A 16,260-nucleotide genomic window follows, 5' to 3' on the forward strand; every position below is an offset into this window, starting at 1 on the left:
GGTGACGTGATGGAGTGACGGAGCGTTGAGAGGCGACATGTGGGCGGGGTGAAAATAAAAAGCTGGTGGTGGGCCTGGCTCTGGCTACACGGGAGATTTACAGCTTAGGCAATTGTTAAACGGGGCTCAGTTTGTTTTGAACTATGCGCCTGTGTTTTGCACAGGCCACTTTATGTGCATGCAGACTCTTTCCCCTACTTTGTCCTGCACTCTCAGCAGTTTCAAAGAGGAGGATTAGACACAGGAGTGTGCCTCTCTCTCTCTCTCTCTCTCTCTCTCTCTCTCTCTCTCTCTCTCTCTCTCTCTCTCTTCCTCTCATCCTCCGGCGAGCACAGTCGTCTAATCTCTCACGCCGAGGAGAGGGGATTTGGGAGAAATGACCTGTGCTCACTCCACTTTCTCTTGCCTCCCTCCTTCATATCCTCCCAGTGTAGTAAATACCCAGTGCTGCATCCTTCCTCCCTTCCTTCCCTCTCGTGCGTCTCCATTTTCTCGCTGGACGACGCTCATCAGCATGCAGCACCAGTCGGCTGTGCCTCGGGAGCAGGCCGGCTGGCCGACAGACGGGTCGACTTGTCAATAAAGGAGGCACAGAAACAGGGAACCTCATCGAGGCCTCCAGCCCCGTCACTGACGTCTCTCTCTCAGTCGCGCAAACTGAACCCCCCCCCCCCCCCCCCCCTTCTCTCGGTTAATGAGCACGTAATTGTTGAGCAAGCGAAAGTGAAATTGGGAAAGTGAGGTGGAGAAAACAGCCAAGGGGTGAGAGGTGTAACGGAGACGCTGCATACCGAGAGGTGAGAGAAGCACAAGGACAGAACGCTCCAATAAGCAAAGTAAAACACAAGGTAGTCAATTTGTCCCAAAATATGTGGCACAGTACAGAAGAGAGACGGAGAAACACTGTGTCTAAATCTGAGTGACTGTGTGTGTGTGTGTGTGTGTGTGTGTGTGTGTGTGTGGGGGGGGGGGGGGGGGGGGGGGGGGTTAACAGTGGGAGGTGACATTGAGAGGGAGCAGTTTCAAGGACAACATGGAAATATCACATCCAGTCGCTACAAGGCAGCCGTGGCCAAGCTGGAGCAGGAAAGCAGCCAAATGAACTGCAGGAGAAAGAAGGAGATCAAGGACACAGAGCCATGTTTCCAAAATATCGGACGACGTGAGGCGCGAGGAGGTGACAGGTTTACCGGGGAGGAACGCAAAAAAAGAGGAGGAAGTTATTGACCCGGCACCATGCGGGGACGATTCGATACGACTCAGCCAAAACAAAAAGCACAGACCTCAAACAGCAGGACAAAATTGTACTTGGGCATAGATAGTCTTGACTCAGAGGGATCATAAATATTCAGAAGAGTGTTCAACTCACGCCAATGAGCAAGTCACTGAAATTGATTAGTTACGGGTAGGGCTGCGCAATATAGCGCAAATTTATCGTCATCACGATATCAACATGTGGCGCCATGTACATGTTGAAAACGACTCAGTGATTGATCAGCCATAAATTCCCTTTTAATGCAGTGTGCATTTATACTCTGCACGTTCAAAGCGATATTATTTTAAATATGAAAGGCGAACTGCAATTAATCACGGTTGACAAAATTAGGCAATCAACAAAATTAAAAATGTCAATCAAATGACTATTGTTTTCGCTATATCAACCAGCGCAACGTACATCGCAAAGCCCTGAACTGCAATAAACCACGTCTCCCTGCACTGCGCACGTTCAAAATGACGTTAAATGGCAATTAAGTTAAGAAAAATTGGAAATCAAGAAGAAGTACAAACTCGACACAAATGCACATCATGGGTAAATAACTAAAAAACAATAACGATGTGCAACTTAGATGCAAGAATGAGAGCACTTCGACAAGCACAAACACATCAATACGATGAGGCTTGACAATACTGTATTATCGAAGTGCACAAGATCCTGCAACCATAAATGACATTTCTAAATTTGTCATTTATAGACATCAGAAGCAGAAAAGCACTATAGTCAAGGGAAAACGTACACAAAAAACTGCCCAATTATACAGTTGGTGTCCTCCCGCAATCCAAAAACAACTTGTGTATTATTCTGTGTTAGTCCTGTGATGGACTGGAGACCTGTCCAGGGTTTCATCTCCCCTCACCTACTGTCAGCTGCGATTGGCTCCAGCACCAACCGGATTCAAATGCACTTAAAATAATCATCATCCTACCATTATCACAGCAACCAGTCATTGCTGGTACATTTAAAAAATCTGGACGCAAGCGCTTCTGAATAGAAGTTAATAATCTAATGAAATTGAAAAGAAGCAACAACAAAGAGCTCCTGTGAAGGAAAGAAGCCATTTGACGTGATGCGGCTAATGAAAAGCCGGCACTGTGGATAAGGAATAATGCATGTTAATGTGAGTGAGACATCTTTCATGTTGCCGTCAGAAGAACTGAATTATTTGCGGATGAGGAGACGGAGGGACAGCAGCTCCGTAACTAACAAGAACAACGTTTGAGCTGCTTTACTCGCTTCCACTCCTGCTAAACAATAAGCAGTTTCTTCTTGGCCAATCATAGCGCGGAATTCAAACAAAACTACACAGTCTGTTTCATGTAAAACAAGGTAAAGCTAAAAACTGCACTCATTGAAAAAGTACAGCATTGTGTAAAAAATTATGTATTTTAGATTTCAAGTGATTTTGATGGTTTTTACAAAAATATATATATTAATATGAACAAAAATCCATTACATTTTGCTCACATTCATGGGATTGCTTTGGCCTTCAAACTAACCAAACCCTCCCGTTGTGCAAAAAAAGAAAAATATTCAAAATGGCCAAAAGTCAGTTTACCTTTTTGTTTTTCATTTATACCTTTTTTCCCCAAAAAATAATTTAACTTTTAAAGATGTCTTGGTATTACCCTTCTCTTTCTATGTTCGCGATTATTGATTACCATTATGGGGCGATAATCGATCCTTCAAATGTTGTGTTATTTTGTATATATTGTGATATTTTTAAGATGATAAAGGAAATCTTGTCAGGCGTCTTGCCACAGATGGCTTACAAGCTTGCAGGTTGTTTTTGCAATGCTATGCTATGCACCTAGTTTGCAGTTTAACTAAATGTTGAGACATTAATGTTCACATTTAATTGTTAGGTACACTGTACTGTATTAATGCCATTCGAATATTTAGTGTTCATGATGTTTGTCATTTAGTGAATTCAAAAGCGAGTTCATATTTATCCAACTGTTTGAGTTCAATAATGGCAAAACCTAGCTATGAAAAGTTATAAAGAACAGTGAGGATGCAGCACATTGTGATGCATCGTAGAATCGAAGAGAAGATAATCGTAATCGAGTTGTGAAACAGTCAGTGAAGCTGCACTGCCCTGTTATACTGTGTATTACAGGTAACCTGCAGGGGGCAGACTGAGAACTGTACGACCAGCAGACTGGGAATGGCGTTCTCACTTTGTTGTGTAAAAAAGAGGAATTTCAGTTGCAGTGAATCAGCAAACTGGTTTATTTTTTGTTTTTTTTAATCTTCCCAAGACTTTTTTCCCCAGCCGTGAAAATGTAAATCACCAGCTGGTGAGGATTTCATCTTCTGAATATATTTAGAAATTTTGGATCTCCCACAAATTCAAATACATAGAGAAAAGGCCCCCCTTGAAAAAATGTCACTCACACCCTTGCTAATTCAAGGGTCCATTTTCACTGTGCAAAAAAAAAAAAAAAAAATTCCATTTGTGAAATCTGAGCCTCTAAAAGACCAGCGAGTCCGAATCTCACTCACAGGAACATTTTCCTCACTCCAGTGTTAACGGACACACACGGAGACAGCCTTAATTATGCTCATATTTCAAATTCACATGTGCCGTGAACCCTGCTGGAGGCGCCGTTAAACAACATTTCCAACCCGCAGAGCAATTTTCTGAGAACATATTAAACATTTATTAGAACTTTTATACCATGATCATGCTGGAGCTGTATTTCCTTTTTTGGGGGGGGATGGGGGGGGGGGGGGCTCTGGAACCCCTCACGCGTTGCCACGACGTACGCTGATTTCAAATGAATCTGTACTATAATTGCAGAGGGAGGAAAAGAAACAAGGAGCTTTGTAGACACTGCCAACAGAGGCTGTGATGCCCACGGCAATGCACGGAAGGCCATCTATACCCAGAGAACATGATGGATGTAATGGAGATATGCTTATCTGTCATTAAGCCTTGCTCTGCCCTCACTTGGCCTCTCTGCAGGGGGGGGGGGGGGATTTCAATCACACGAGTGAAGAATATAACTCTGGCGAGACATGCCGAGGCCAACAGATAATCAGTCAGGTCTCTATGGAGAAGACACAGACTCCACAGCAGGAGCATCCATCTCTGAGCCCGTCCACTGTGCTCGCTTTGGTCGATCGTCTGACCTTGCTCCCCTACTTCTTGATTCCTTCCCCATGGTGCCCGGCCTGAGTCGAGCCCCTCCGCGGCATCCCGCTACTTTGTCTGGGCCATAGCTGGAGCTGACGGATCCCTCCGCCCTCACAGGACTGGAACCCTCAATGACAGAGCAGTGGCGCTAGACATCAAGCATACGGACGATGATGTGACGACCACTGGAGGGAGTGGCTGGAGGGGAGGTGGGGGAATGGAAGGGGCGGAGCCTAGCGGAGGCAGCGAGCTGCTCAGAAAGACTCTATAATTAGCAGCTGGAAGATCAAATGACTTTTAATGGGTTTGTCTGAAAACAGCAGACTATTTCAGATTTGCGCTCAGAGCTATATTCATATCTCATCAAACTAATGGAATTCTCTGGAGTGCTTGATTGGTTTTTATCTCAGATCAAAATGGCTGATAGAGGTGTGTCGCGGCAGCGTTCATTAGCGGGATCTTTTGTAATGAAAAACTGGTGTTTCTGGCCACAAAATGTTAAAAAGAAAAACCTCAGGCAAAAAAAATGTCCACACAGTGGTGGAAAGACAGTCCTTCCACCACCAATCTGACCGCACTCTGAATTCATGACGTGATGCACAATCAGTGTTGCTTCGGAAGTCATTTTGCATGGATGTTTAAGTGAGAATGGGCTTATAATGACTTCTTGAGACAGATAATGGAAATCTCTACTGGTCATTAGTTAGAAGATTAAAAAGAGAAACACTACAAGGATAATATCAGGGTCATAGCTCAGCTACTGCCAGATCTGTGTGGAGGGAGGCCTGCTGCAGAATGCTAAACACACGGTCTACAATCAGGCGGTGGGCACGCAGTAATGCACAAAAACAATGAAAGATAAATGCTGAGAGCGGCCATCCACTGCGAAAAAAGCTTTCAGATCAGCTGATTGATCACTCAATAGAAAATTAACAACATTTATCACACAAAAAAAAGTCTAATATTGGCTGGTTTTTAATCTTCTCGGAATCAGGATATTGTATTTATCAGTTTTGTGTATTGGTCAGTTGTGTTTTTAACAGAACAAGGCAACGAGATAAGCTATGCTTATAAGAGAATAATGTCATAATAAGAGTCATTTTGGGGGCATGACCTGAAGAAAATGAATTGATAAAGGTGTTTATTTGAATGAAAGATAAAGATTATGTACACAATTTAAAAAACATTAATACAAATACAATTCTAAACATGACTGAAGTGACCATCATAAGTTGATATTTAATGTTTCAATAAATAATAATCTCTGATTTTGAGTGAATTTTTGTTGAGTGAATCTTAAATTTGCTTCTTTTTGGAGGACAGTTATGTTTAACACACTTCCACTGATCTAACGGCAGTCAGATCTTTTTAAAAATATGAGCAGCAAAATGGTTGAAACTACTCTCGGCCAGCGGGAGGAGGGAATAGAATCTTGTCAAAGTTACAAATTCCAACATTCTTTGTACAGAAATGGCACCAATGTGGTATTATTTGATGGTCTGAAATGTTGGGATTGAGTGATTCAACCCAAATTGAATGATTTCAAACGCATGTTTCTGGACTGTGTGACAAAAGCAACTCTGAGAAAACCCATGTATGCACAGGGAGAACATGCTAACTCTCGACTGAAAGGCCTCAAATTAAGTCACCATTAACCAGAAAACCTGAAAAAATAGGTTTTCTGATATGTTGCTTTACTCTCACTCTTACCTTCTCGTGGCATTTGTGCGTCTCACCAGTGTTTCCGCTGGCATTCTCCAGCGAACTCTCACTTGTGCGTAACCCTCTATTTGACTTCTACAAAACGCTAACGTCCACCACTTATTACCACTTTGAGGGCAGCATGAAGATCTGCTGGCTTTAGCTCTTTATCATGCATGAACACCTATTATTGAATTAATTACAGTGTGTGAAGGCAGGAGCTTTGGGATAATTTGAGGGAAGGAAAAAAAAAAAAAACTCAAAGGAAGAAAGACTCTCCAATCCTGAAAAAAAAATGTTCTGCTTCATAACGTTTCCTTTTTCGACCTTCCATCCTTTGTAGGTGAAATCTCCCCTTGTCCTGTCTGCACCCCGAGCGGACCATCCTACGGCTGCTATTCGTCCTTGGTCACCTTCTCCTTGAGAAAACGCTGTATCAGACAGACCGCTAACAGGCCTGTCACATAGCTTAACTACCAGCAGAGTCTCTCTCTCTCTCTCTCTCTCTCTCCCCCTCTCTCTCTCCCCCCCTCTCTCTCCCTCTCCCTCTCCCCCTCCCTCTCTCTCCCTCTCCCCCTCCCTCGGTATACAGTTACACTGCAATGCTTCTACCTCTTCCCATTCTGACATTTTCATTTCCCCCCACTCTCCCGAGGAAAGAAAAGGATAAACTTGAAGAAAAAAAAAAAGAAGAAGAAGAGAGAAATAAAATAGACACAGGATGAAGTCCATGCTGCCCTTGGTTCCAGTGTGGATGATACCATTTCCAGGAGGAGGGGAGCAATATGATGGGAGCTGGATAAGCAGTAAAGTGGACAGGGAGGGAGCTGGAACTAACATGCTCTGTTTTCCCTGACAGCAAATGGGAGTATTTGTGCAGCGCTGCAGCAAGAGGCAGCCCGGCAGACATTCAGCCAGCTCAACAGCACATTCCTAACTCTCTGTCAGCTTTAAAACCATGTCACCGTCTCTCTACCTGACCATGCATAAGTTACAAAGCAAAAGACGCTTGCAGAAGAACTACACGTGGAAGTGAGCGTCCTGAATGACGTGCTGAAACGAGTCACCTGAGGACACAAGATGTCCAAAAATGGCTTCCCCACATCCACGGAATAGAACGGAGCTTTATAATCCAGGAATAGACACAAATACACAAAAAACAGACGAACCCACACACAGAACGCGTGGAGAGACAAAGAGAGAAGTGAAAGAAAACCAAGAAAATTCACATCAGTTGCAAGTGAAGTTTGCAAAACTGGGTCTGACTTGACAGGAGCAATCCAGTAGAAGATGGGTTCACACATCCTGCGTGTGCACTTTCTGGTGCAGATGAGTGTGGAAACAGCAGGACACAAAGCCCAGCCCACAGCTAAAACTGGCTCTTTGATTCTCAGCTGCCTGCCTCCATTTTAGTGCACTTTTGCCAAAGTGAAATAAATAAATAAATAAATAACAGGCAGACAAATCAGTGCAAAGGCCACGCCGGCGTCGGCGATGTGACTCACTGATGTTACAAAGCGGAGAGGTGCACACCTGAATTAAACCAGGAGGAGACGCCAGGCGAACGCTTCCTCACACACGGACCGAGAAGAGGCTGGGGGCGAGACGGGAGGGGCCATAGGCGCAGATACAGATGCAGTGTATCTCACTGATAGCACAGCAGATATTTTATTCATGGGTAGAAAATCTCGAGCAGCAAGAATGACTCACAGAGCCACAGGGACACACACATACACACACACAGACCAGTGGTGGTGGTGGGGGGGGTGACCGGGTTTAAGCCACCTACACTGACTTTCTTCTCTTTGTCAAAGAGAAAATACATTAAAAAATAAAGTCTGATAGCAGAGCTGCTTGTAAAGGTATTCATGTGTACTGAACCTGCTACCCTGTATAGTTATATTCAATCGCCGTCGCAGGAGGCGAGCCGCTCACAACACAATACGGCATGGCGTTGCCACTTCAGGCTATGCATTCCTGAGCACTCTGCCATATAAACCCACAAAAGAAAGGCTTGTGCATCTGTGCTGAGGCAGGACATTTTATAAAGAAAAAGTGAAAGAAAGAAAGAAAGAAAAAAAAAAAACCCCAACTCAGACTCCGGTGGAGTGGCGTTCACCTTGACGGCGTGCACACGAGGAGGTCTGGCGCAGGTTGGCCTACATATGGCAGGAGGCCTGATGCAACTTAAACGATGTGCAGTCATGGGTGTGTCGATATGAACCCACTCACTCCGTGCCAAGTCCCCGGCCAGGGTCCCTCACCGAGGAAAAAAAAAAAAAAAACCCCGACTAAATATGTGATGAGCCCAGCTGCAGGAGGAGGATTCGGGAGCACAAAACAAACTCACACACAGATGAACAACCACACATTTCCAGCTGTAAAATGAAAAAAAAAAAAAAAAGAAAAGAAAAAAAAAAGGCAAAACTCGAAGGCAACTCTATTCACTTGGGATAATTAGAGCACACGCAGAGCTTGGGAGACAAAGCCTGGCATCGTGAGAACAAGGCTCGTCTGATGAGGCCTCTCTATTTAAATCCTCGGGATGAGCGGAGAGCGTGTCTGTCGATGGAATCACTCCGGGAGACTTGCTCGGGGGAAGAAACAGTCACGGAGGGAGACGCGGGGAGACGGACGGAGACAGACAAGTGGAGATGATCCGAGTGGCATGAAGGTGTCTTTTGAGAAAATGAAAGAACAGAGATTAAGGGCTTAGATTCAATCAGACATTCCTTCCCACTGTTCGCCACAGAGCACAGATCAGACTCCGCCGCCGAGCGAACACCGCCGATAATACATGCAGGTGACTCGCTGTGCTCGGTGGCACTTTGAAGTCAGTTTGCCTCGGCAGGGTGTGGAAGTGTGGGCTTGACTGAGTGAGTCGGTGACCGAGCGAACGAGCGCGCGGGGATTAGTACCTTTCCCTTCGCAGATCTATAAGCACGCAGTGTTTCTTGTCACTAAGAGGATTCGCGGGGTGCGGGGGCCGTCGCGACAATTGAACGTGAGGTTTAAGGCGCCAATCTACAAATCCAAGGGTGATCGAGGGTTGATTCTGCGCTGACGGAACACAGGCTTCAACTTGATTGACACACGGCAGGACGCCGAGGTCAGAAAGGCAATCTTAACAGCTCAGAGGGGAGCAAAGAATCAGCCGGCAGAAGGCTCTGACACTGCTCCGCCACCCACAACGACGTATTGAGAGGCCATTATTGAATACAAGTGCTACTGATAGTTGTGTAGGATTTTTGTGTGTGTGTGTGTGTGTGTGTGTTTTTCTTCTTTGAGAGTGAAAGGTTGCCAGCGGCCCAGTTCGGTCCCTCATTTGTGCTCACCTCTGTATGGAAACAACACCGTGGCTTGTCCCAGGCTATTCAGCAGAACACAAAAGGCCCTCATAGGGAATCACTCAGCCCTGCTAACAGAGGGCTCCATAACACCCGCCCCGACAATCACAACCGAGCGGTGGGGGGGGTGGGGGGGGGGGGGGGGGTGCAGTCATTCACGTGCAATTGTTCAGTATCAGCCCACATCCAGAGCAAACACGCAGGAGAAAGCACACTTTAATGTCAATGCCTAGCCTACCAGCACGCATGCAGGCTTTGGATGATATGTGGGGGGGCGGGGGGAGGAGGGGGGGGAGGAGGGGGGGGGGGCTGCTGCAAAGATCACTGCAACCAAAGAGCAGGAAGCACAGCAGCAAAGCCATTTTCTTTTTTGGGACATTTCTTCTGGTTGGCTCTGTCTATTCCTCTTTGGTCACTCTGACGAGGTCGTACATGCTTGAGAATAGACTATCAAGCCAAGACACTGCAGATTCTAAACAAGTCCCTCCCTTACAGGCTCCGTCTTGCCTTGGATTTAGACACACGCTGATATATTTGATGCTACATGCCAGCTGGAAGGAGAACATTTTTTCGGGGAGGGATTTTATGACACAAAAATGCGATGTGGTGTTGCATAACACGTAGTCATTTTACACCGTGTGTCATTGCCGTGATAATCTCCGCTTGCTCAAGTCAGCAGAGAGAATGAAATGTACCGAACGCGTTAACTGTTCCAGATATTCTGTTCCATTAATCCAGTGGGAGCCATATCAGTGAATGCCTCAGTGTGATGCAATTCTCAGTGTAAACCTGACTCGCGGTGCAAGCCGATGCCCTATTTTTCAAATTAGGCCTAGAAATGGCACAGCTGTTCACTCCAGATTCTCCAAAAAGGTGATTAAAATTGAAATAAATACACTGTTCACTGTTTGCTGTTAATGAAAGCATCAGGACAAAACTCCTCCTTCTGAAGCCACAGCGGACTGGAAGGCTTGCGACGCAGAGATGCTCAGACGAGAGGGAGGGGTTAAAATACAGCTGAAGAAACAAAAGCTTCACAATGTGGCGCTCTCGCAGGTATCTGACAAAACAAAACTGTTTACACAGCTGAAAGTAGCTGGATAATCCCATAACGGTTTGTTTTAAAAAAAAAAAAAAAAAAAAGAAGGGCGAACTACAGAACAAGAGAGCCGCCTCATTTCCAACATATGTGCGAAGAGACGGGAAACAATGGAAGGTGGCAGGTGGAGCCGGAGCCCACACCGCCAGAGAGGCTCATCAAGTCCAGATCAAGGTCCAGCAGCACGGCCAGCCTGTCAGCACAGCGACGTGTACCTGGGCCGTGTGTCCAGCCGCTCAGCAGGCCGGCGCACACACCAGCAACTTCACTCATCTGCAGCAGCAGCAACGGCCAACTAGTCCAGTTCAAACACCCAGCAATGACCTCAGAAACATGTAACCTCAGTCTGCTCTTCACAAAGTTATCCTTCTAATGTTACTTATGTTTATGCGAGTGCTGCACAACATCCAGCAAATGTGTCGCCATTGTGAAGACTGACCTTAACTGCAACAGGTTCGCGCTCTGCAAATTCAAAAAGGACCAAATATCAAACAGGAAAGGAAAAAGTGGGATTTAGTGGGCAGGAGTCCGAAACATAAAAGCGGAAGAAGTGGAGAGTGGAAGTGGAAAAAATAACAACAACAAATTGACACGGTCAGGCACAGAAGGGGTAAATTGGAACCAAGCACTGTTATTTGGAAGAACTAAAAACACAAAGACATCATAGAGTTTGTGTTCAGTCACATCGTTACACTCGACATTATCGCACGTTGACCTGATATTGTGCAGCCTTAGTTTACACTTATTATATTATAAATGACATGTATTTCTGTGTCAAAATGTGCCTGTATTTTCCCCTGTGATGGACTAGATGACCTGCCCAGGTCATAAAATGTAGTTCGGGCCATCGTAAAATAGGACCGGCGCCGGCCGCCCGTGTCTCAGGTGTGACAAAGCTTTACAGACGATGGATTGATTTCCACCTCGCCTCACTGCAACCATCCAACAAACAAAGCCACTGGTTAAAGAATCTCCGGCTTTATAGGCGAGGAGCACAGCAGCCACCGTAAATTTCTCAATTTAATCTGGGTGACTGATCATGAAAATTCATTGATTTTGTCCATTAATCATCTCGGGAGAGTCAGTACAGTATCGACTGGCCCGTCTGTGTGGTTAGAGAGGCTGACTGAGGAGGCAATCATTGCATGGAGGAGTGGAGAGTGGGGACAGGTCTTTGTGAGAGAGTGCAGCAGCATGGATTTAGTTGGGGACATAATAACCATTATCCCCCCCCACACACACACACACACACGCGCGCGCACACACACACACAGAATGCCAGCCAATGCTGCCTCAAAATGGCCGAGGGTTTATTTTGTCGCAGGAGGGGAGGAAAAACATCCACTGACAACTACTTTGCATGGCACTCAACAGTGCCAGGAGGAGACGTCTTGTTAAAATGGTTTGTCACGGTTGCCTCCACAGTGAGCAGGAACACTTGTGTTTACCCTGGGAGGGGGGCCAGGGGGGGGGGGGGGGGGGGAGTGCTCTGAAAACGGGTACATTGTTATCCAATGACACACGTCTGACATTGAAGGGACAAACACCGGTAAGCCAGCACAGAAGTAGATAAAGTGTGCACGTGTGTGAGTGCTGGTGGAGGAAATAGAGAACCCTACATTTAGATCGCAATGCACATAAACAGGCCTGACACATGAAGACAGTAGGAGCCCCCTGCTGAGCAGGAACTGGGGGTCTGGTGTGGATGGGGTGCATCCTGTTGACACAGGAAAAGCTTGAATACCTCTGGATGGGATTTCCTTTTCCATAATGATAATGGACAGCAGACTTCTATATGTCTGACACCCAGTGCAGATATTCTGACCCCCCCCCCCCTAAAAAAAAACAAAAAAAAACAAAACAAAAAAGGCCTGACTAAGCACCGACTGTCTTTGGTTTGATGTCTGCAGCAAAACCCACAATAATCCTCCTTGTGGACCCTTGCTCATCCACTCACCAACAAATCAGAGCTCAAGACTAAAGGTGAGGAATGACCTCAAAGCAGGCTGATTAATATTTAACCACGTGAACAAATAAGACGACGCATGGAGAAAAAAAAAAAGCCGCAAAACTGGAATAAAGGGCTATCTCTATTTTGGTGTATTGATCTGTTCCGTTACTTGACAGGGAAGCGTAAGAGCCTGATCAATACGCACATTTCAGAGAGGACCTGCGAGCGGCAGAGTCACGGAGGAGGACAGAGATCAGCCTTCACAGAGGAAAAACCCTCCCTGCTGTTTTGCCTCTCGAACAGTCGTTCGGAGCGGATTTCTTGCACCACCTACCTCAATGTATCCGGCCAGCGCCGGGACCACGATGCCCAGGACCAGCACCGATATGGCGGGGACCGAACCCATCTTCCAGGAGTGCTACTGGAAATAACTTATGTCCGGTAAAATTAAATTAAAATTTAAAAAAAATAATAATAATAGAACGAAATATCTAAACAAAAAATAAAAAGCTAGATCTGTCAAATGTGACGTCCCGGGGGAGTAAAAGAGCGAAGCAAAGTCCAGGGAGTGAGCTGGCTGTCTGTCCCGACGGAGGCGCGACCAGTCCGGATCCGCTTGTTGTTCCAACGTTGGAGGGACTGAAGCGTCTGACGGTCGGTCTCCTCTGGAAATGTGGCTCCGTCGCCTCCTACACCTCCTCTCCACCTCCTCCTCCTCCTCCTCCTCCTCCTCCTCCCGCTACTCCTCCTCCACCTCCCCTCCCTCCCCCGGGCACTGCGATCAGCCACAGCGCACTGCGCCGCCAGGCGGACAGTACTGGTCATAACAAACAACAACAACAACAACAACAACAACAATAAGAATTCCGAGCATAAACCTTACTTCTGTGCACATTTCTGTTCATTTGTAACTTATAATTATTACATATTTAGAATTAATGAAAGTCACATAATTGAAGAAAATGATAAGAGTGACCTAAACAAACGACAAATAAACAGAGTTAAATTAATTATCATCTTGATAATTGTTAGAATTATTTAGTCAGTAGTAGAGTGAGTAATATAATATAATATTATATTATATTATATTATATTATATTATATTATACTATATTATATTATATTATATTATATTATATTATATTATATTATATTATATTATATTATATTATATTATATTACATTATATTATATTATCAATGTCATAAAACCACACACACACATTTATATATATATATATATATATATATGACATTGATAACAATCATATGGTTAGAATGCATATAATTGTTGTTTACTGCAGTCTACATGTTTTTTTTAAATCTCAGATCTATGACTCCTTCGCTGATTTCTTTCCAGAGAATTTCGATTCATTTTCACTAGATTTTGACATTTTTCTCAGAACTTTGAGATTAACATCAGTTTTCAGATTTTTGTGCGAACGAAACCCTTCAACGTGCTTTTTTGCCTTAAGCCGTATTTTTAATCTTTGTACAGTTGTCATGTTATTCTGATTTTCCTCAGAATTTGTCATTTTCAAGTCAAACGGGCAGTCAAACACTAATGTGTATAGTTCTTGATTGAGTTGTCGTGTATTGCTGTTGTCATGTGTATTGCTGGAATGCGTGTTGGTCCATTGAGGTTGAGGTCATGTGAGGTTAAATGGTGACTCTAAATCTAAATCCCCTGTGGGAGTGACTGTACAGAATGTGTGACTGTGTCTCGTTGTGTTTGCCCTGGGATGGATAGGAAGTTTGCTCAGTGTTGCAATGGAGCATAGTTTCTCGCTTACAATTCAATTAATCAATATGCCCTTTGACATACTGCAGATTCAACCTTAAAACTGTTAAACTGTAAAATCAGCATACGGGCTGGACTGGAACGTGAGGCAGTCTGATTGTTGCTCCCAAGCCATACATTTGTGAATCCACCCTGAATGAGGATCCTGAACGCGAAGTTAAAAAGTTACAACAGTGGAGAAGAATATGCCAGAAAGAAACCCCATAAAGCCCTACGCAACAGAAAATACGACATAGTTTAAGAATCAAATTAAATATTGGTTCTTTAGCAAAACCTCCATGGAAGAAATCTGTCTTATATCAGTATAAGTACACTGAGAACAACCCCTGCAACATTTAAAAGGCCAGTGAACCCTTTGAGAGAAAAGAATGATAAGGGTGTAAAACAAATCAGGCAGATAAGAGAGACAGATAAGTGAAATGTCATTTAAGATTTCTTAAAAAAAACAAAATGCAACTGCTTGCACAGGTGCAGAGAGGCCATACCGGAATAATGTGCTCATATTGACTCACTGTGGTCAGAACATCTGACCAACTTCACCTCCTTTATATGAGCCTCATATGACAAAGTCATTGCATGCTGCTCAGAGTTTGTCCAGTGTTTTGTTTAACTGTAATGTGTTTGGAAATCAGGGTTTTTATTAGAATCAATGCCAGGAGCTCAAGGGGGAAAAAAGTTGTAAACCACTGATATAAACTAAAACAAAGGCACACAGGAATGCTGCAACCCACAGCCTCATGTTTAAAAACATGTTTTTCAATCTCATTTCATTTTTGAGCACAGTGGAAAATCTCTCAAAGGGACTTCTAAATTAAATGTGATAAATCAATTGGTTGTCATCTCATGTGTCACCTGCTTGCTGCCTTTCATTGAAGGATGATAAATGTAGAGTTTCCCGGGAGGCTAACACTGAATAAACACAAAAACATGGGGTTTCATTCAATGTGGCAGTAAATTATTGGCTTTTACTGCTCAGGAAGCAGGTTTACCTGTATGTTTGATAAGTGGAGAGAAATTAATCACTTAAAAGCTCATGGAACTTTCTCGGGAAGAAAATTCCTAAAAGGTCTGAAACTGCTAAAATGGCAAAAGCATCCCAAACACCTAAAATGTCTTAATTGCAATAAAAATGTTAAATCAGGTAAAACACTTGAAATCATTAAATGTCAAAGGACAATCAAACTTTTACAAAATATTATCTCTAAAATGGCAATAAGGAAAGGCTTGAACTACTTAAAAAACAAACAAACAAACAGATAAAGTACTTAAAACAGCTAAAATGACTTTAAAACTATAATAATATGACTGTGATAAAATGTCACAGTTCTCAAATTTCTTAAATTCAACATGAGCTAGAGTTTTGGTAAATATAGTAAATCTATCAACTTGTAGCTACAGTCAGTTATGTTTAGTTCTTTTTGTGGCTCTATTTGGCTTTTGGTAAAAAAGTGTGTAAAAACTACTCTTTTAAGTTGTTGAGGCTGCAGGACCCTGATGCAGTCTATTCTGACTTATTATCCTGCCCGAAGCAGTCTCTGAAACATTAAGAAAGAATAGTGAGTTTCCTTCTTGCTCTTTGCCTCAAAGACAACCCACTTCCTGTAGAAATGCACTTACACTCAAATAATTACAGCTTTAAACGTTTGAATGGGCAATAATAATGGTATAGCTGGTCAGTGGTGTGATTCACATCTTCGCTGAGTGGAAAACAATAAATTGTTACATTTCAAAGAGATTTCAACACCAACAATTGAAAATAAAAACAATTATTAGAAAATCATATTGCCATATAAATACATTGGAAAAAAATATTTTTGAGGAAAGGAAAGCAAAAGAGATTTGAAATACTCAATTCATTTGAAAAGGCATGATATACACTTAAAAGGAAAAATAAAGGGAAAACATTTAATTCCTCTCAAATTACACAACCTGGCAATGTTTCAACAC

General features: G+C 43.7%; 1 protein-coding gene across 4 annotated transcripts in view; it reads right to left on the reverse strand.

The window, feature by feature from the left end:
• Positions 1 to 13,164, reverse strand: part of aplp2 (amyloid beta (A4) precursor-like protein 2) — a 76,422-nt gene extending 63,258 nt beyond the window's left edge. For all 4 annotated transcript variants that reach the window (XM_080512717.1, XM_080512715.1, XM_080512716.1 and 1 more), the window contains exon 1: positions 12,848 to 13,164. In XM_080512717.1, the coding sequence (XP_080368843.1) occupies positions 12,848 to 12,919 (72 nt within the window). In that variant the 5' untranslated portion in view covers positions 12,920 to 13,164. The remainder of the gene's footprint in view (positions 1 to 12,847) is intronic.
• Between the last annotated feature and the right edge of the window lie 3,096 nt (positions 13,165 to 16,260).

Source organism: Blennius ocellaris (assembly GCF_963422515.1).
Source record: "Blennius ocellaris genome assembly, chromosome: 2".
In the NCBI taxonomy this organism is placed as follows: Eukaryota; Metazoa; Chordata; class Actinopteri; order Blenniiformes; family Blenniidae; genus Blennius; species Blennius ocellaris.